Source organism: Somniosus microcephalus, unplaced genomic scaffold (assembly GCF_052327205.1).
Source record: "Somniosus microcephalus isolate GS21.2 unplaced genomic scaffold, FLI_Smic_1.0 unresolved_chr7, whole genome shotgun sequence".
In the NCBI taxonomy this organism is placed as follows: Eukaryota; Metazoa; Chordata; class Chondrichthyes; order Squaliformes; family Somniosidae; genus Somniosus; species Somniosus microcephalus.
In genome coordinates this window covers 5197860-5218226 of record NW_028225185.1, presented here as the reverse complement: position 1 = coordinate 5218226, position 20367 = coordinate 5197860, and the positions used below count along the sequence as shown (strand labels likewise).

The following is a 20367-nucleotide window of genomic DNA, read 5'->3' as shown; positions in this document are numbered from 1 at the left end:
ACATATTGACTTTGCTGGTCCATTCATGGACTCCATGTTTTTAATTGCGGTGGACGCACATTCTAAATGGCCAGAAGTGATTAAGATGACTACCACTACCTCGGAAAAGACGATCGCGGTGCTAAGAACGATATTTGCAAGAAATGGATTGCCAGAACAAATATGTTCAGACAACGGACCGCAGTTCGTGTCAGAAGAATTCCAGAAATTCATGAAGAAGAATGGGGTGAAACATTATACCTCTGCCCCATATCATCCGGCTACAAACGGGTTGGCCGAGAGATTTGTACAAACGTTCAAAAAAGCAATAAAGGCCATGAGCGAAGATCAGATTCCACTACAACACAAGGTGGACAAATTCCTACTGGCATATCGAAACGCCACTCATGCAGTGACAAACCAAAGTCCTGCCATGATGTTCTATAACAGGAGGTTGCAGTCCAGGTTGGACTTGTTAAAACCAAATGTGCGGAGGGAAGTTGAAAACAAACAGTTCCAGCATATAAATAACAAGACCACTCGGAGTTTCGAAATAGGACAACCAGTGTTAGCCCGGGACTATAAAAACGAGAAATGGCAATCTGGAACAATTCGGGCCAGACAAGGACCCCTGATGTACACGGTAGATATTGGTGAAAATGTAATACGGCGTCATGCTGACCAACTGGTAGAATAGAGAACAAGGGTCGAACCTATGGTTACGGCAGAGACAACCGTGGAAGAAGTTAGTGAACCTGAAGAATCTACCTCAGAAGTTAATGTACCCGAGGATGATGTCCAATCCATAAGAGACCAACTAGATGAGTCACCCCAGCAACGAGAATCAGAGACCCCTGAAAGGCGTTATCCAACTCGAATCAGGAGGCCTCCTCAGAGACTGAATCTTTGAACTGTTTTGCATGAAGTTGTATATATATATGTTATTATGTTATGTTAAATGGGGATATGACTGTTAAGCTAAAAAGGGAGGATTGTGGTGTATGTAACCTGTTCCACCTTAAGAGAACTACCTTAAGAGATGTACTACTTTCTCTTGGCTGCTGTATACTGTAATACCGGTGGTGACCACACCGGTATATAAGTGTTGTGTAGGGATTTGCTGGGCAGTTCAGCCCTGACCTCCGAATAGTAAAGACCTGTTAAAAGTTATTCTTGTTGTCTGTGTCCAGTGATTGATCCTAAGCATAACTGGGACACACAGACTCAACACAGAGTAAAGCTCCCTCTACACTGTCCCATCAAACACTCCCAGGGCAGGTACAGCACGGGTTAGATACAGAGTAAAGCTCCCTCTACACTGTCCCCATCAAACACACCCAGGGCAGGTACAGCACGGGTTAGATACAGAGTAAAGCTCCCTCTACACTGTCCCCATCAAACACTCCCAGGGCAGGTACAGCAGGGGTTAGATACAGAGTAAAGCTCCCTCTACACTGTCCCATCAAACACTCCCAGGGCAGGTACAGCACGGGGTTAGATACAGAGTAAAGCTCCCTCTACACTGTCCCATCAAACACTCCCAGGGCAGGTACAGCACGGGTTAGATACAGAGTAAAGCTCCCTCTACACTGTCTCATTCTGAAGAGAGAAGTGACTGAGGGGTTATGTCCAGAAGGTGGGCGGGCTGGGGGGGGGGGGGGGGGTGTCTGTTAATTTATCTAACGAAAAGGGATGCGCCTGTTGAGCCTCACGGGCTTTTGCGAGACGTGCACCGGCCTTCACTTTCACGCTGGTGCTCGTTCCTGCGACGTGCGCGGTTACCTTGAGGAAGTCGGTGAGAGTGTTGTAGATGTAGGTCCCCTTCGGCAGAAAGAAACAGCTCCCGGGACTCAGCTCGTGGAAGAAGAACAACTCCTGCTCCTGCCGGGCAAAACGACACACTCGGCGATGAGTCGGGAACGACACAGGGTACCCAGACCCCTCTCACATTACCCTGGAGAATACTCGAGGACCCCACACCCTCGCAGAAGGGTCTTGAGGGAAGTGGCGGTAGGGATTGTGGATGCATTGGTAATAATTTTCCAAAACTCCCTGGACTCAGCAAAGGTCCCGGCAGATTGGAAAACTGCTAATGTAACACCCTTATTTAAAAAGGCAGAAGGCTAGAAACTATAGACCAGTTAGCCTAACACGTGGTTGGTAAAATTTTGGAGTCCATTATTGAGGAGACAGTAACGGGACATTTGGATAAACATAATTTAATAGGACAGAGTCAGCATGGTTTTATGAAGGGGAAGTCATGTTTGACAAATTTGCTCGAATTCTTTGAGGAAGTAACATACAGGGTGGATAAAGGGGAACCAGTGGACGTAGTGTATTTAGATTTCCAAAAGGCATTTGACAAGGTGCCACACAAAAGATTATTGCTCAAGATAAAAAATCACGGGATTGGGGGTAATATTCTGGCATGGGTGGAGAATTGGCTCTCTAACAGAAGGCAGAGAGTTGGGATAAATGGTTCATTCTCAGACTGGCAATCAGTAACTAGTGGTGTTCCGCAGGGGTCAGTGCTGGGTCCCCAACTCTTTACAATCTATATTAACGATTTGGAGGAGGGGACCGAGTGTAACATATCAAAGTTTGCAGATGAGGAGGACATAAAAAACCTGCAAAGGGACATAGACAGGCTAAGTAAGTGGGCAGAGATTTGGCAGATGGAATACAATACTGGAAAGTGAGAGGTTATGCACTTTGGCAGGAAAAAATCATAGAGCAAGTTATTATCTTAATGGCAAGAAACTGGAAAGTACTGCAGTACAAAGGGATCTGGGGGTCCTGGTGCACGAAACTCAAAAAGTTAGTATGCAGGTGCAGCAAGTGATTAAGAAGGCCAATGGAATGTTGGCTTTTATTGCTAGGGGGATAGAATATAAAAACAGGGAGGTATTGCTGCAGTTATACAAGGTATTGGTGAGACCGCACCTGGAATACTGCATACAGTTTTGGTGTCCATACTTAAGAAAAGACATACTTGCTCTCGAGTCAGTACAAAGAAGGTTCACTTGGTTAATCCCGGGGATGAGGGGGTGGTCATATGAGGAGAGGTTGAGTAGATTGGGTCTCTACTCATTGAAGTTCAGAAGAATGAGAGGCGATCTTATTGAAACATATAAGATTGTGAAGGGGTTGGATCGGGTGGGTGCGGTGAGGATGTTCCCAACAATGGGTGAAACTAGAACTAGGGGGCATAATCTTAGAATAAGGGGCTGCTCTTTGAAAACTGAGATGAGGAGAAACTTCTTCACTCAGAGGGTGGTAGGTCTGTGGAATTTGCTGCCCCAGAGAGCTGTGGAAGCTACATCATTACATAAATTTAAAACAGAAATAGATGGTTTCCTGGAAGTAAAGGGAATTAGGGGTTACGGGGAGCGGGCAGGAAATTGGACATGAGTCTAGGTTCGGATCGGTCATGGCCCTGTGGGTGGCGGAGCGGGCCCAGGGGCCGTGTAGCCTGGTCCTGCTCCTACTTCTTGTGTTCTAATTCAGTGTTAGATTTCAGGAGATGGTTCTATTCACAGGGATGAGTGGAGACCTCGGGAACAGGCTGCCAGCTAGGAGTCCTTCAAGAGTAAATTGGGCCTGTTCCTGGCTGGGGTGGAGATCGCCTCTTACAGAAGGTAAGTACTGCAGGAAATACAGGGACAGAGTGATCTCCTGGACGAGTTTCGATCGCCTTGATGGGTCGGAGAGGAATTTCCCAGATTTTTTCTCCCAAATTGGCCATTGGGTTTTTTATCTGGTTTTTCGCCTCTCCCGGGAGATCACATGGGTTCAGGTGGGATGGAGAGTGGAAGTAGATTTGAGGTTAGAATCAGATCAGCCATGATCTTATTGAATGGCGGAGCAGGCTCGAGGGGCCGATTGGCCTACGCCTGCTCCTATTTCTTATGTTCTTATGTAAGGGGTACGGCAGCCTAGTGGTCATGTCACTGGACTAGTAATCCACAGACCCGAGGTAAAATCCCACCACGGCAGCTGGGGAATTTAAATTCAGTTAATTAAATAAATCTGGAATAAAAAAAGCTAGCATCAGTAACGGTGACCATGAAACTGTCGGATTGTCTTAAAAACCCATCAGTTCACTAATGTCGCTAACGACACGTCAAGAGAGCCCCAGGCGGGCAGAGGAAACGCTTCAAGGACACCCTCAAAGCCTCCTTGAAAAAGTGCAACATCCCCACCGACACCTGGGAATCCCTGGCCCCAAGACCGCACAAAGTGGAGGAGAAGCATCCGGGAAGGCGCCGAACACCTCGAGTCTCTTCGCCGGGAGCAAGCGGGAAGCCAAGTGCAAACAGCGGAAGGAGTCCACCTGAGAACTCATTTTTAGCGCGGAAGCAAGTCATCCTCGGTTCCGAGGGACTGCCGAAGAAGGAAGAAATCTACCGTCCTTACCCGGTCTGGCCGGTATGTGACTCCAGTCCCACAGCAGCGTGGTTGATGCATTCAAGGCGGTGGCTCACCACCACCTTCTCGAGGGCATTTAGGGATGGGCAATAAATGCTGGCCTTGCCGGCGACGTCCATGGCCCGTGAATGCATAAAAAAATATATACCCCATGACATGAATCAGTCATCCATGAAAGAATGAATTATGAAATAACACTGAGCGGCCTGCTGGTGGCGCTGTCCAGGGAGAGTATAAATACTCGGGCACGGGCCCAGCTTGCGCAGGACATTCTTAACAGGAGCTAGTGAAGGACACAACTAGACCTCCATGTTGTAAAACAGTTGATTAAAGCTTTGTTTAACGCTTAGACCAAGTGCCGAGTAGTTTTCTTATGTCACCCTGTATAATAGCCTAGCTGAGACGAGCCAACAGTCTAGACTGGGGATGGGATAGGGACCCTTTCTGCTCTGTGTGGCTCACGTTTTCAACACATTCCCTCTCCAAAGACGAGGCTTCTCACCTTTCCAATTTTCCGGTGATCCCGATTCTTCGCCTCTTCCTGCAACCGATCCCATTCGGTCAGCGCCTTGTTGTCGGGGAAGGAGATTCCGTGGATCCTGTGCAGTGGCTCCATGTCGGAGTTCCCAGCCCAGTGCACAGCGACACACTGACGTAACGGCGGAGCGGAAACAAGGAGAGAGCAACGGTTATCAGCTCAGTACATAGAGCGCATAGCACAGGAACAGGCACGGTGAAGGTCCCTCTACACTGTCCCATCAAACACTCCCAGGGCAGGTACAGCACGGGTTAGATACAGAGTAAAGCTCCCTCTACACTGTCCCATCAAACACTCCCAGGGCAGGTACAGCATGGGTTAGATACAGAGTAAAGCTCCCTCTACACTGTCCCATCAAACACTCCCAGGGCAGGTACAGCACGGGTTAGATACAGAGTAAAGCTCCCTCTACACTGTCCCATCAAACACTCCCAGGGCAGGTACAGCACGGGTTAGGTACAGAGTAAAGCTCCCTCTACACTGTCCCATCAAACACTCCCAGGGCAGGTACAGCACGGGTTAGAGAGAGTAAAGCTCCCTCTACACTGTCCCATCAAACACTCCCAGGGCAGGTACAGCACGGGTTAGATACAGGGTAAAGCTCCCTCTACACTGCCCCAACAAACACTCCCAGGGCAGGTACAGCACAGGTTAGGTACAGAGTAAAGCTCCCTCTACACTGTCCCATCAAACACTCCCAGGGCAGGTGCAGCACGGGTTAGATACAGAGTAAAGCTCCCTCTACACTGTCCCATCAAACACTCCCAGGGCAGGTACAGCACGGGTTAGATACAGAGTAAAGCTCCCTCTACACTGTCCCATCAAACACTCCCAGGGCAGATACAGCACGGGGTTAGATACAGAGTAAAGCTCCCTCTACAGTGTCCCCATCAAACACTCCCAGGGCAGGTACAGCACGGGTTAGATACAGAGTAAAGCTCCCTCTACACTGTCCCCATCAAACACTCCCAGGACAGGTACAGCACGGGTTAGATACAGAGTAAAGCTCCCTCTACACTGTCCCATCAAACACTCCCAGGGCAGATACAGCACGGGGTTAGATACAGAGTAAAGCTCCCTCTACAGTGTCCCCATCAAACACTCCCAGGGCAGGTACAGCACACGTTAGATACAGAGTAAAGCTCCCTCTACACTGTCCCATCAAACACTCCCAGGGCAGGTACAGCACGGGTTAGATACAGAGTAAAGCTCCCTCTACACTGTCCCATCAAACACTCCCAGGGCAGGTACAGCACGGGTTAGATACAGAGTAAAGCTCCCTCTACACTGTCCCCATCAAACACTCCCAGGGCAGGTACAGCACACGTTAGATACAGAGTAAAGCTCCCTCTACACCGCCTCACCAAGCTGGGGGTGTGGGCGGCGGGGAAGAGAGGTTGTATGTCCGAGCTCGGCCCACCTTCTCAATGCGGAAAGCCTGGATCTGGCCGGTGTGCCTGATGTGAGGTCCTCGACACAAATCAACCAACGAACCGCACCTGAGGGCGAAACAGATAAGCCGGAGGTAATCGATGAGAAGAGGAGTTGGTCCTCAGTAACAGGAGAGCAGAGAGAGGGGCTGGGTCCTGATTAACACTACCCTGCAGCTTTGTGTCATGCAGTCACCCGAGGATCAAGTGGTAAAAAGGAGTCATTCGGCCCAGAACTCATCTTATTGCACAGTAATTACAGCACAGAAACAGGCCATTCGGCCCAACTGGTCCGTGCCGGTGTTTATTCCCCACACCAGCCCCCTCCCACCCCTCTTCATCTCACCCCATCAACACCAGCCTCCTCCCACCCCTCTTCATCTCACCCCATCAACACCAGCCCCCTCCCACCCCTCTTCATCTCACCCCATCAACACCAGCCTCCTCCCACCCCTCTTCATCTCACCCCATCAACACCAGCCTCCTCCCACCACTCTTCATCTCACCCCATCAACACCAGCCTCCTCCCCACCCCTCTTCATCTCACCCCATCAACACCAGCCCCCTCCCACCCCTCTTCATCTCACCCCATCAACACCAGCCTCCTCCCACCCCTCTTCATCTCACCCCGTCAACACCAGCCTCCTCCCACCCCTCTTCATCTCACCCCGTCAACACCAGCCTTCTCCCACCCCTCTTCATCTCACCCCGTCAACACCAGCCTCCTCCCACCCCTCTTCATCTCACCCCATCAACACCAGCCTCCTCCCACCCCTCTTCATCTCGCCCCATCAACACCAGCCTCCTCCCACCCCTCTTCATCTCACCCCATCAACACCAGCCTCCTCCCACCCCTCTTCATCTCACCCCATCAACACCAGCCTCCTCCCACCCCTCTTCATCTCGCCCCATCAACACCAGCCTCCTCCCACCCCTCTTCATCTCCCCCCATCAACACCAGCCTCCTCCCACCCCTCTTCATCTCACCCCATCAACACCAGCCTCCTCCCACCCCTCTTCATCTCACTCCATCAACACCAGCCTCCTCCCACCCCTCTTCATCTCACTCCATCAACACCAGCCTCCTCCCACCCCTCTTCATCTCACCCCATCAACACCAGCCTCCTCCCACCCCTCTTCATCTCACCCTATCACCATATCCCTCTATTCCTTTCTCCTTCATGTGTTTATCCAGCTTCCCCTTAAATGCATCGATACTATTCGCCTCAACCACTCCCTGTGGTAGCGAGTTCCACATTCTCACCACTCTCTGGGGAAAGAAGTTTCTCCTGAATTCCCCATTGGATTTATTAGTGACGATCTTCTATTGACGGCCCCTAGTCCTGGTCTCCCCCACAAGTGGAAACATCTTCTCTACGTCTACCCTATCGAACCCTTTCATAATCTTAAAGACCTCGATCAGGTCACCCCTCAGCCTTCTCTTTTCTAGAGAAGAGCCCCAGCCTGTTAATTCTTTCCTGATGGTTATAACCTCTCAGTTCTGGTATCTTGTAAATCTTTTTTGCACCTTCTCCAGTGTCTCGATATCCTGTTTGAAATACGGAGACCAGAACAGTGCATATCTTGACAACACTGGAATTTCGAGCTCAATCAAGAAATAACCTGGCAAATTTCTACTTCTGTTTCTTTTCATTCGTTCCTGGGATGTGGGCAATGCCAGCATTTATTGCCCATCCCTAATTGCCCTCGAGGTGGTGGTGAGCCGCCTTCTTGAACTGCTGCAGTCCGTGTGGTGAAGGTGCTCCCACAGTGCTGTTAGGGAGGGAGTTCCAGGATTTTGACCCAGCGACGATGAAGGAACGGCCTGATATATTTCCAAGTCAGGATGGTGTGTGTGACTGGGAGGGGAACTTGGAGGTGGTGGTGTTCCCATGCGCCTGCTGCCCTTGTCCTTCTAGGTGGAAGAGGTGGCGGGTTTGGGAGGTGCTGCCGAAGAAGCCTTGGTGAGTTGCTGCAGCGCATCTTGTAGATGGTGCACACTGCAGCCACGGTGCGCCGGTGGTGGAGCAGGGGGTTGAGCAGTTCCCCTTCGAGTTACACACACCATCCCGACTTGGAAATATATCGCCGTTCCTTCCATCGTCGCTGGGTCAAAATCCTGGAACTCCCCCCCCCTAACAGCACTGTGGGAGCACCTTCACCACACGGGACTGCAGCGGTTCAAGAAGGCGGCTCACCACGAATAAAAAGAAAACTCGGGAGGACAGGGAATATCTGGGCAAATTCTGCAGCAGGTTCATGACATGGCGCAGTAACCGCTCTCCACCACCAGATGGCGATTTAATCCCCACACAGCTCACTGAGACCCTCTTGTGGCAGCAACCCGACACTGCAGCACCCCCATTGTAAAATAGAAACATCGATAAATAGGAGCGGGAGTCGGCCATTCGGCCCCTCGAGCCTGCTCCGCCATTCAATGAGATCATGGCTGATCATCCAAATTCAGTACCCTGTCCCTGCCTTCTCCCCATATCCCTTGATCCCTTTAGCCTAAAGAAATATATCCAACTCCTTCTTGAATATATTTAATGAATTGGCCTCCACTGCCTTCTGTGGTAGAGAATTCCACAGGTTCACCACTCTCTGGGTGAAGAAATTCCTCCTCATTTCTGTCCTAAATGGCTTACCCCTTATCCTTAGACTGTGACCCCTGGTTCTGGACTCCCCGGCCATCGGGAACATCCTTCCTGCATCTAGTCTGTCTAGTCCTGTTAGGATTTTATAAGTTTCAATGAGATCCCCTCTCATTCTTCTAAACTCCAGCGAGTATAAGCCCAATCGACCCAATCTCTCCTCATACGTCATTCCTGCCATCCCAGGTATCAGCCTGGTGAATCTTCGCTGCACTCCCTCCATGGCAAGAACATCCTTCCTCAGATAAGGCGACCAAAACTGCACACAATACTCAAGGTGTGGTCTCACCAAGGCCCTGTACAACTGTATCGATCTCCTTCTGAAATATATTCAGTGACTTGGCCTCCACAGCCTTCTGTGGTAGAGAATTCCACAGGTTCACCACCCTCTGAGTGAAGACATTTCTCCTTATCTCAGTCCTAAATGTCCTACCCCGTATCCTGAGACTGTGACCCCTCGTTCTAGACCCCCCCCAGCCAGGGGAAACATCCTCCCTGCATCCAGTCTGTCTAGCACTGTCAGAATTTTATACGTTTCAATGAGATCCCCTCTCATTCTTCTAAACTCTAGTGAATACAGGCCTAGTCGACCCAATCTCTCCTCATACGACAGTCCTGCCATCCCAGGAATCAGTCTGGTGAACCTTCGCTGCACTCCCTCCATGGCAAGTATATCCTTTCTTAGGTAAGGAGACCAAAACTTGAGATGTTGAGTTGGCCAGGAACTAGACCAGAGAAACACTCAGTTCTATCTCTTAATAATAAGATTAATCATATCTGAACCCATATCCTAACAGAGAGGGTTGATGAGGGCAATGCGGTTGACGTGGTGAACATGGATTTCCAAAAGGTGTTCGACAAAGTGCCACATAATAGGCTCGCCAGCAAAGTTGAAGCCCGGGAATAAAAGGGACAGTGGCAGCCTGGATACGGAATTGGCTAAGTGACAGGAAACAGAGAGTAGTGGTGATGGCCCTGTGGGTAGCGGAGCGGGCCCAGGGGCCGTGTAGCCTGATCCTGCTCCTATTTCGTATGTCTAATTCTGTTAGATTCAGGAGATGGTTCTGTGATAGTAGATTGGCGGTTAGGATCAGATCAGCCATGATCTTATTGAATGGCGGAGCAGGCTCGAGGGGCCGATTGGCCTACTCCTGCTCCTATTTCTTATGTAATGTTCTTATGAACGGTTGTTTTTCGGACTGGTGGAAGGTATACAGTGGTGTTCCCCAGGGGTCGGTTCTAGGACCACTGCTTTTCTTGATATATATTAATGACTTGGACGTGGGTGTACAGGGCACAATTTCAAAATCTGCAGATGACACAAAACTTGGAAATATAGTGAACAGTGAGGAGGAGAGTGATAGACTTCAGGAAGACACAGACTGGCTGGTGAAATGGGCGGACACGTGGCAGATGAAATTTAACGCAGGAAAGTGCGAAGTGATACATTTTGGTAGAAAGAATGAGGAGAGGAAATATAAACTAAATGGTACAATCCTGAAGGGGGTGCACAAACAGAGAGACCTGGGGGTATATGTGCACAAATCGTTGAAGGTGGCAGGACAGGTTGAGACAGTGATGAAAATAGCTTACGGGATCCTGGGCTTCATGAATAGAGGTATAGAGTACAAAAGTGTGAAATTATGATGAACCTGTATAAAACACTGGTTCAGCCTCAACTGGAGTATTGTGTCCAATTCTGGGCACCGCACTTTAGGAAGGATGTGAAGGCCTTAGAGAGGGTGCAGAAAAGATTTACAAGAATGGTTCCAGGGATGAGGGACTTCAGTTACGTGGAGAGACTGGAGAAGCTGGGGTTGTTCTCCTTGGAGCAGAGAAGGTTGAGAGGAGATTTGATCGAGGTGTTCAAAATCATGAGGGGTCTAGACAGAGTAGATAGAGAGAAACTGTTCCCATTGGCGGAAGGGCCGAGAACCAGAGGACACAGATTTAAGGTGATTGGCAGAAGAACCAAAGGCGACATAAGGAAAAACTGTTCTTACGCAGCGAGTGGTGAGGATCTGGAGTGCGCTGCCTGAAAGGTTGGTGGAGGCAGATTCAATCGTGACTTTCAAAAGGGAATCGGAGAGGTTCCTGAAGGAATGAAATTGCAGGGCTCCGGGGAAAGGGCGGGGGGGGGGGTGGGCCTAGCTGAAGTGGTCTTGCAGAGAACCGGCACAGGCTCGACAGGCCGAATGGCCTCCATCGGTGCTGTAACCATTCTATGCTTCCCTCCATCACCAACACCGCCTCTTTTCACCACCGTAACATGGCCCGTCTCCGCCCCGCCTCAGCTCATCCGCTGCAGACGCCCTCATCCGGGCCTCTGTTACCTCCAGACTCCGACTGTTCCAACACACTCCTGGCCGGCCCTCCATCTTTCACATTCATTAAACTTCAGCTCATCCCAAACTCTGCTGTCCCCGTGTCCTAACTCACACCCAGTCCCGTTCACCCATCACCCCCTGTGCTCACTGCCCCGTGTCCGAACTCACACCCAGTCCCATTCACCCATCACCCCCTGTGCTCACTGCCCCGTGTCCTAACTCGCACCCAGTCCCGTTCACCCATCACCCACTGTGCTCACTGCCCCGTGTCCGAACTCACACCCAGTCCCATTCACCCATCACCCCCTGTGCTCACTGCCCCGTGTCCTAACTCACACCGAGTCCCGTTCACCCATCACCCCGTGCTCACTGCCCCATGTCCTAACTCACACCCAGTCCCGTTCACCCATCACCCCCCGTGCTCACTGCCCCGTGTCCTAACTCACACCCAGTCCCGATCACCCATCACCCCCTGTGCTCACTGCCCCGTGTCCTAACTCACACCCAGTCCCGTTCACCCGTCACCCCGTGCTCACTGCCCCGCGTCCTAACTCACACCCAGTCCCGTTCACCCATCACCCCGTGCTCACTGCCCCGTGTCCTAACTCGCACCCAGTCCCATTCACCCATCACCCCGTGCTCACTGCCCCGTGTCCTAACTCACACCCAGTCCCCTTCACCCATCGCCCCGTGCTCACTGCCCCGTGTCCTAACTCACACCAAGTCTCGTTCACCCATCACCCCCGTGCTCACTGCCCCGTGTCCTAACCCACACCAAGTCTCGTTCACCCATCACCCCCTGTGCTCACTGCCCCCGTGTCCTAACTCGCACCGAGTCCCATTCACCCATCACCCCGTGCTCACTGCCCCGTGTCCTAACTCACACCCAGTCCCGTTCACCCATCACCCCCTGTGCTCACTGCCCCGTGTCCTAACTCACACCCAGTCCCGTTCACCCATCACCCGCTGTGCTCACTGCCCCGTGTCCTAACTCACACCCAGTCCCGTTCACCCATCACCCCGTGCTCACTGCCCCGTGTCCTAACTCGCACCGAGTCCCGTTCACCCATCACCCCCTGTGCTCACTGCCCCGTGTCCTAACTCGCACCCAGTCCCGTTCACCCATCACCCCCTGTGCTCACTGCCCCGTGTCCTAACTCACACCCAGTCCCGTTCACCCATCACCCCCTGTGCTCACTGCCCCGTGTCCTAACTCACACCCAGTCCGGTTCACCCATCACCCCGTGCTCACTGCCCCGTGTCCTAACTCGCACCCAGTCCCGTTCACCCATCACCCCGTGCTCACTGCCCCGTGTCCTAACTCACACCCAGTCCCGTTCACCCATCACCCTGTGCTCACTGCCCCGTGTGCTAACTCACACCCAGTCCCGTTCACCCATCACCCCCAGTCCCGTTCACCCATCACCCCGTGCTCACTGCCCGTGTCCTAACTCACACCGAGTCCCGTTCACCCATCACCCCCTGTGCTCACTGCCCCGTGTCCTAACTCGCACCCAGTCCCATTCACCCATCACCCCCTGTGCTCACTGCCCCGTGTCCTAACTCGCACCCAGTCCCGTTCACCCATCACCCCCTGTGCTCACTGCCCCGTGTCCTAACTCACACCCAGTCCCGTTCACCCATCACCTCGTTGCTCGCTGACCTACATTGGCTCTCGGTCCGACAATGCCTCGACTTTAAAATTCTCATCCGCGTCTTCAAATCCCTCCATGGCCTCCTCGCCCCCTCCCGATCTCTGTAACCTCCTCCAGCCCCTACACCCCTCCCCATCTCTGTAACCCCCTCCAGCCCCTACACCCCTCCCTATCTCTGTAACCTCCTCCAGCCCTACACCCCTCCCTATCTCTGTAACCTCCTCCAGCCCTACACCCCTCCCTATCTCTGTAACCTCCTCCAGCCCCTACACCCCTCCCTATCTCTGTAACCTCCTCCAGCGCCTACACCCCTCCCTATCTCTGTAACTCCCTCTAGCCCCAACACCCCTCCCCATCTCTGTAACCTCCTCCAGCCCCTACACCCCTCCCTATCTCTGTAACCTCCTCCAGCCCTACACCCCTCCCCATCTCTGTAACCCCCTCCAGCCCTACACCCCTCCCTATCTGTCACCTCCTCCAGCCCCTACAACCCTCCCCATCTCTGTAACCTCCTCCAGCCCCTACAACCCTCCCCATCTCTGTAACCTCCTCCAGCCCCTACACCCCTCCCCATCTCTGTAACCCCCTCCAGCCCTACACCCCTCCCTATCTCTGTATCCCCCTCCAGCCCCTACACCCCTCCCCATCTCTGTCACCCCCTCCAGCCCCTACAACCCTCCCCATCTCTGTAACCTCCTCCAGCCCCTACACCCCTCCCTATCTCTGTAACCCCCTCCAGCCCTACACCCCTCCCCATCTCTGTAACCCCCTCCAGCCCCTACACCCCTCCCCATCTCCATAAACCCCTCCAGCCCTACACCCCCCTATCTCTGTAACCTCCTCCAGCCCTACACCCCTCCCTATCTCTGTAACCCCCTCCAGCCCCTGCACCCCTCCCCATCTCTGTAACCTCCTCCAGCCCTACACCCCTCCCTATCTCTGTAACCTCCTCCAGCCCTACACCCCTCCCCTATCTCTGTAACCCCCTCCAGCCCTACACCCCTCCCTATCTCTGTAACCTCCTCCAGCCCCTACACCCCTCCCCATCTCTGTAACCTCCTCCAGCCCCTACACCCCTCCCTATCTCTGTAACCTCCTCCAGCCCCTACACCCCTCCCTATCTCTGTAACCTCCTCCAGCCCCTACACCCCTCCCTATCTCTGTAACCTCCTCCAGCCCCTACACCCCTCCCTATCTCTGTAACCTCCTCCAGCCCGACACCCCTCCCTCTCTCTGTAACCTCCTCCGGCCCTACACCCCTCCCTCTCTCTGTAACCTCCTCCGGCTCCACAACCCTCCGAGATCTCTGCGCTTCTCCAATTCTGGCCTCTTGCGCATCCTCCGATTTCCATCGCTCCACCATTGGCAGCTGTGCCTTCAGCTGCCTGGGCCCCGAGCTCTGGAATTCCCTCCCTAAACCTCTCCGCCTCTCTCTCCTCCTTTAAGACGCTCCTTAATACCGACCTCTATGACCAAGCTTTTGGTCGCCTGTCCTGATATCTCCTCCTGTGGCTCGGTGTCAAATTTTGTTTGATAATCGCCCCTGTGAAGAGCCCTGGGACGTTAAAGGCGCCGGATAAATGCAAGACTTGCAAAAACAAAACACAGGGTGTTTCCCAACTATCGCAGCCTCTGAGCCAGACTGACCAGGGAAGGTTCAGGTTCAATCCCTCGTCTGTGCGGAGTTAGCCTACCCCTGTCGAATAGCTGCGGGGCACAGAAAAGGTGGTCGAATCCGTGGGTTAACAAAGGCAAAGATCGGCCAGTGCTGCTGGCCAGTTTCCAGTGCCGTCTGCTCAATGTGTGCTTCGTGCGGGCATCAGGTGAAGACGGGGATCAGGACCGACTGCGATGCCACCCGTGGTTGAGTAGCCCAACATCGAGGCTCGCAGGTGAAGACTGGACCCTTGTGTGAGGTACCGGAGGGCAGCAGTGTCTGTAGAACCTGTGCCTCTCGAAGAACGAAAGACTCGCATTTCTCCAGCGCCTTTCACCACTTCAGGACGTCCCAGAGCGCTTTACAGCCAATCAAGTACTTTTTTTGAAGTGTAGTCACTGTTGTGATGTGGGAAACGCGGCAGCCAATTTGCGCACAGCAAGCTCCCACAAACAGCAATGTGATAATGACCAGATCATCTGTTTTAGTGATGTTGGTTGAGGGATAAATATTGGCTGCAGGACACCGGGGAGAACTCCCCTGCTCTTCTTCCAATAGTGGCCGCGGGATCTTCTACGTCCAGCTGAGAGAGCAGACGGGGCCTCGGTTTAACGTCTCATCCAAATGACGGCACCTCTGACAGTGCGGCGTCCCTCAGTACTGCCCCTCCAACAGTGCGGCGCTCCCTCAGTACCGCCCCTCCGACAGTGCGGCGCTCCCTCAGTACCGCCCCTCCGACAGTGCGGCGCTCCCTCAGTACCGCCCCTCCGACAGTGCGGCGCTCCCTCAGTACCGCCCCTCCGACAGTGCGGCGCTCCCTCAGTACCGCCCCTCCGACAGTGCGGCGCTCCCTCAGTACCGCCCCTCCCACAGTGCGGCGCTCCCTCAGTACCGTCCCTCCCACAGTGCGGCGCTCCCTCAGTACCGCCCCTCCGACAGTGCGGCGCTCCCTCAGTACCGCCCCTCCGACAGTGCGGCGCTCCCTCAGTACCGCCCCTCCGACAGTGCGGCGCTCCCTCAGTACCGCCCCTCCGACAGTGCGGCGCTCCCTCAGTACCGCCCCTCCGACAGTGCGGCGCTCCCTCAGTACTGCCCCTCCGACAGTGTGGCGCTCCCTCAGTACCGCCCCTCCGACAGTGCGGCGCTCCCTCAGTACTGCCCCTCCGACAGTGCGGCGCTCCCTCAGTACCGTCCCTCCGACAGTGCGGCGCTCCCTCAGTACTGCCCCTCCGACAGTGCAGCGTTCCCTCAGTACCGCCCCTCCAACAGTGCGGCGCTCCCTCAGTACTGTCCCTCTGACAGTGCGGCGCTCCCTCAGTACCGCGCTCTCTCAGTACTGCCCCTCCGACAGTGCGGCGCTCCCTCAGTACAGCCCCTCCGACAGTGCGGCGCTCCCTCAGTACCGCCCCTCCGACAGTGCGGCGCTCCCTCAGTACTGTCCCTCCGACAGTGCGGCGCTCCCTCAGTACCGCCCCTCCGACAGTGCGGCGCTCCCTCAGGACCGCCCCTCCCACAGTGCGGCGTTCCCTCAGTACTGTCCCTCCGACAGTGCGGCGCTCCCTCAGTACTGCCCCTCCGACAGTGCGGCGCTCCCTCAGTACTGTCCCTCCGACAGTGCGGCGCTCCCTCAGTACTGCCCCTCCGACAGTGCAGCACTCCCTCAGTACTGCCCCTCCGACAGTGCGGCGCTCCCTCAGTACTGCCCCTCCGACAGTGCGGCGCTCCCTCAGTACCGCCCCTCCGACAGTGCGGCGCTCCCTCAGTACCGCCCCTCCGACAGTGCGGCGCTGCCTCAGTACCGCCCCTCCGACAGTGCGGCACTCCCTCAGTACTGCCCCTCCGACAGTGCGGCGCTCCCTCAGTACCGCCCCTCCGACAGTGCGGCGCTCCCTCAGTACCGCCCCTCCGACAGTGCGGCGCTCCCTCAGTACCGCCCCTCCGACAGTGCGGGACTCCCTCAGTACTGTCCCTCCGACAGTGCGGCGCTCCCTCAGTACCGCGCTCTCTCAGCACTGCCCCTCCGACAGTGCGGCACTCCCTCAGTACTGTCCCTCCGACAGTGCGGCGCTCCCTCAGTACCGCGCTCCCTCAGTACTGCCCCTCCGACAGTGCAGCGCTCCCTAAGTACTGCCCCTCCGACAGTGCGGCACTCCCTCAGTACTGTCCCTCCGACAGTGCGGCGCTCCCTCAGTACCGCGCTCCCTCAGTACCGCCCCTCCGACAGTGCGGCGCTCCCTCAGTACCGCCCCTCCGACAGTGCGGCGCTCCCTCAGTACCGCCCCTCCGACAGTGCGGCGCTCCCTCAGTACCGCCCCTCCGACAGTGCGGCGCTGCCTCAGTACCGCCCCTCCGACAGTGCGGCACTCCCTCAGTACTGCCCCTCCGACAGTGCGGCGCTCCCTCAGTACCGCCCCTCCGACAGTGCGGCGCTCCCTCAGTACCGCCCCTCCGACAGTGCGGCGCTCCCTCAGTACCGCCCCTCCGACAGTGCGGGACTCCCTCAGTACTGTCCCTCCGACAGTGCGGCGCTCCCTCAGTACCGCGCTCTCTCAGCACTGCCCCTCCGACAGTGCGGCACTCCCTCAGTACTGTCCCTCCGACAGTGCGGCGCTCCCTCAGTACTGCCCCTCCGACAGTGCAGCGCTCCCTAAGTACTGCCCCTCCGACAGTGCAGCGCTCCCTAAGTACTGCCCCTCCGACAGTGCAGCGCTCCCTCAGTACTGCACTGGGAGAGTCAGCCTGGATTTTGTGCTCGAGTCTCTGGAGTGGGACTCGAACCCACGACCTTCTGACTCCGAGGCGAGAGAGAGAGAGAGAGCGGCCCACTGAGCCACAGCTGGCCCAGAGGAGTGGAGGCTTGAAAACTCAAAGGCAACCAAATAAATACACTTTCAGAATCAATTAGCGAGGATACATCACTTTGGATTACCTGTAAATTGTAGCCATTGGTGTCGTCACCTTGTCCTCGATAAATCGCAACTTAAACTTGTTGCACTGAGGAAGAAACACATTTCTCCGTCAGGTCGTCCCTTCCACGGTTGAGAAATTCACAAAGTTTGATTTACCGGACCCCCCGACTCTACCTTGAAGAGTTCGAACAGCTCCTCCCTGCGCACCTCCGCTCTCTCGAAGGGGTGTCGCTCTTTCACCATCGACTTGCAGAGGCCTTCCAGCTCTGGGAAGTCGCTATTGGCAACGGACCTGTTTTCGGAGAGGGTCAGGGAGGAGGGTGGAGAGAGGAGGAGAGAGGGGTGAGCGAGCGCAGCGACGACACATCAGCACGTCGCACCAAAATCACACGTCCCAAAGCCCTTTACAACCAACGGTTCACCTTTTCCAACAGTAGTCGCTGTTGTAAAGTGGAAAACGCGGCAGCCAATTTGCGCACAGCAAGCTCCCACAGACAGCAAACTTAATGACTGACTGGCTAATTTATTCTCGGTTTGGGTTGAGTTCACTGCTTTTCTTTAAAAATCACCATGGTTATTTTTTTAAGCATTCTAACTGAGCAGGTAGCTGATGTCACAGAAACATAGGAAAATAGGAGCAGGAGTCGGCCATTCAGCCCCTCGAGCCTGCTCTGCCATTCAATATGATCATGGCTGATCCTCTATCTCAATACCATATTCCCGCTCTCTCCCCATGCCCCTTGATGCCTTTTGTGTCTAGAAATCTATCGATCTCCTTCTTCAATATATTCAGTGACTTGGCCTCCACAGCCTTCTGTGGTAGAGAATTCCACAGGTTCACCACCCTCTGAGTGAAGACATTTCTCCTCATCTCAGTCCTAAATGTCCTACCCCGTATCCTGAGACTGTGACCCCTCGTTCTAGACCCCCCAGCCAGGGGAAACATCCTCCCTGCATCCAGTCTGTCTAGCACTGTCAGAATTTTATACGTTTCAATGAGATCCCCTCTCATTCTTCTAAACTCTAGTGAATACAGGCCTAGTCGACCCAATCTCTCCTCATACGACAGCCCTGCCATCCCAGGAATCAGTCTGGTGAACCTTCGCTGCACTCCCTCTATGGCAAGTATATCCTTCCTTAGGTAAGGAGACCAAAACTGCACCCAGTACTCCAGGTGTGGTCTCACCAAGGCCCTGTATAACTGTAGTAAGACATCCTTGCTCCTGTACTCAAATCCTCTTGCAATGAAGGCCAACAGACCATTTGCCTTCCTAACTGCTTGCTGCACCTGCATGTTTGCTTTCAGTGACTGGTGTACAAGGACACCCAGGTCCCTCTGTACATCAGCATTTCCCAATCTAGCACCATTTAAATAATACTCTGCCTTGTCTCAACAACATCTTGTATTTATATAGCGCCTTTAACATAGCAAAATGTCCCAAGGTGCTTCACAGGAGTATTTTAAGACAAAATATTTGACAGCGAGCCACATGAGGATAAATTTGGGCAGGTGACCAAAAGCTTGGTCAAAGAGGTCGGTTTTAAGGAGCGTCTCAAAGGAGGAGAGAGAGGCGGAGAGGTTTAGGGAGGGAATTCCAGAGCTCGGGGCCCAGGCAGCTGAAGGCACGGCCGCCAATGGTGGAGCGATGGAAATCGGGGGATGTGTGAGAGGCCAGAATTGGAGGAGCGCAGAGATCTCGGAGGGGTGTAGGGCTGGAGGAGGTTACAGAGATAGGGAGGGGTGTAGGGGCTGGAGGGGGTGACAGAGATAGGGAGGGGTGTAGGGGCTGGAGGAGGTTACAGAGATAGGGAGGGGTGTAGGGGCTGGAGGAGGTTACAGAGATAGGGAGGGGTGTAGGGCTGGAGGAGGTTACAGAGATAGGGAGGGGTGTAGGGCTGGAGGAGGTTACAGAGATAGGGAGGGGTGTAGGGGCTGGAGGGGGTTACAGAGATAGGGAGGGGTGTAGGGCTGGAGGAGGTTACAGAGATAGGGAGGGGTGTAGGGGCTGGAGAGGGTTACAGAGATGGGGAGGGGTGTAGGGGCTGGAGGAGGTTACAGAGATAGGGAGGGTGCAGGGGCTGGAGGAGGTTACAGAGATAGGGAGGGGTGTAGGGCTGGAGGAGGATACAGAGATAGGGAGGGGTGTAGGGCTGGAGGAGGTTACAGAGATAGGGAGGGGTGTAGGGGCTGGAGGGGGTTACAGAGATAGTGAGGGGTGTGGGGCTGGAGGGGGTTACAGAGATAGGGAGGGCTGTAGGGGCTGGAGGGGGTTACAGAGATGGGGAGGGGTGTAGGGGCTGGAGGGGGTTACAGAGATAGGGAGGGGTGTAGGGGCTGGAGGGGGTTACAGAGATAGGGAGGGGGCGAGGAGGCCACGGAGGGATTTGAAGACGAGGATGAGAATTTTGAAATCGAGGCGTTGCCGGACCGGGAGCCAATGTAGAACGGGACTTGGTGTGAGTTAGGACACGGGGCAGTGAGCACAGGGGGTGATGGGTGAACGAGACTGGGTGTGAGTTAGGACACGGGGCAGTGAGCACAGGGGGTGATGGGTGAACGGGACTGTGTGTGAGTTAGGACACGGGGCAGTGAGCACAGGGGGTGATGGGTGAAGGGGACTGGGTGTGAGTTAGGACACGGGGCAGTGAGCACAGGGGGTGATGGGTGAACGGGACTGGGTGTGCTAAGGACACGGGGCAGTGAGCACAGGGGGTGATGGGTGAACGGGACTGGGTGTGAGTTAGGACACGGGGCAGTGAGCACAGGGGGTGATGGGTGAACGGGACTGG

At 54.4% G+C, this 20367-nt stretch overlaps 1 protein-coding gene across 2 annotated transcripts in view; it reads right to left on the bottom strand.

Moving 5' to 3' along the window:
* Positions 1–20367, bottom strand: part of LOC147086422 (threonine--tRNA ligase 1, cytoplasmic-like) — a 73211-nt gene that overhangs the window by 29088 nt on the left and 23756 nt on the right. For both annotated transcript variants that reach the window (XM_085978529.1, XM_085978528.1), the window contains exons 6-10: positions 17752–17869; positions 17598–17662; positions 6366–6444; positions 4910–5056; positions 1762–1860 (exon numbers count right to left, since the gene is read on the bottom strand). In XM_085978529.1, coding sequence (XP_085834655.1) covers positions 1762–1860; positions 4910–5056; positions 6366–6444; positions 17598–17662; positions 17752–17869 — 508 coding nt within the window. The remainder of the gene's footprint in view (positions 1–1761; positions 1861–4909; positions 5057–6365; positions 6445–17597; positions 17663–17751; positions 17870–20367) is intronic.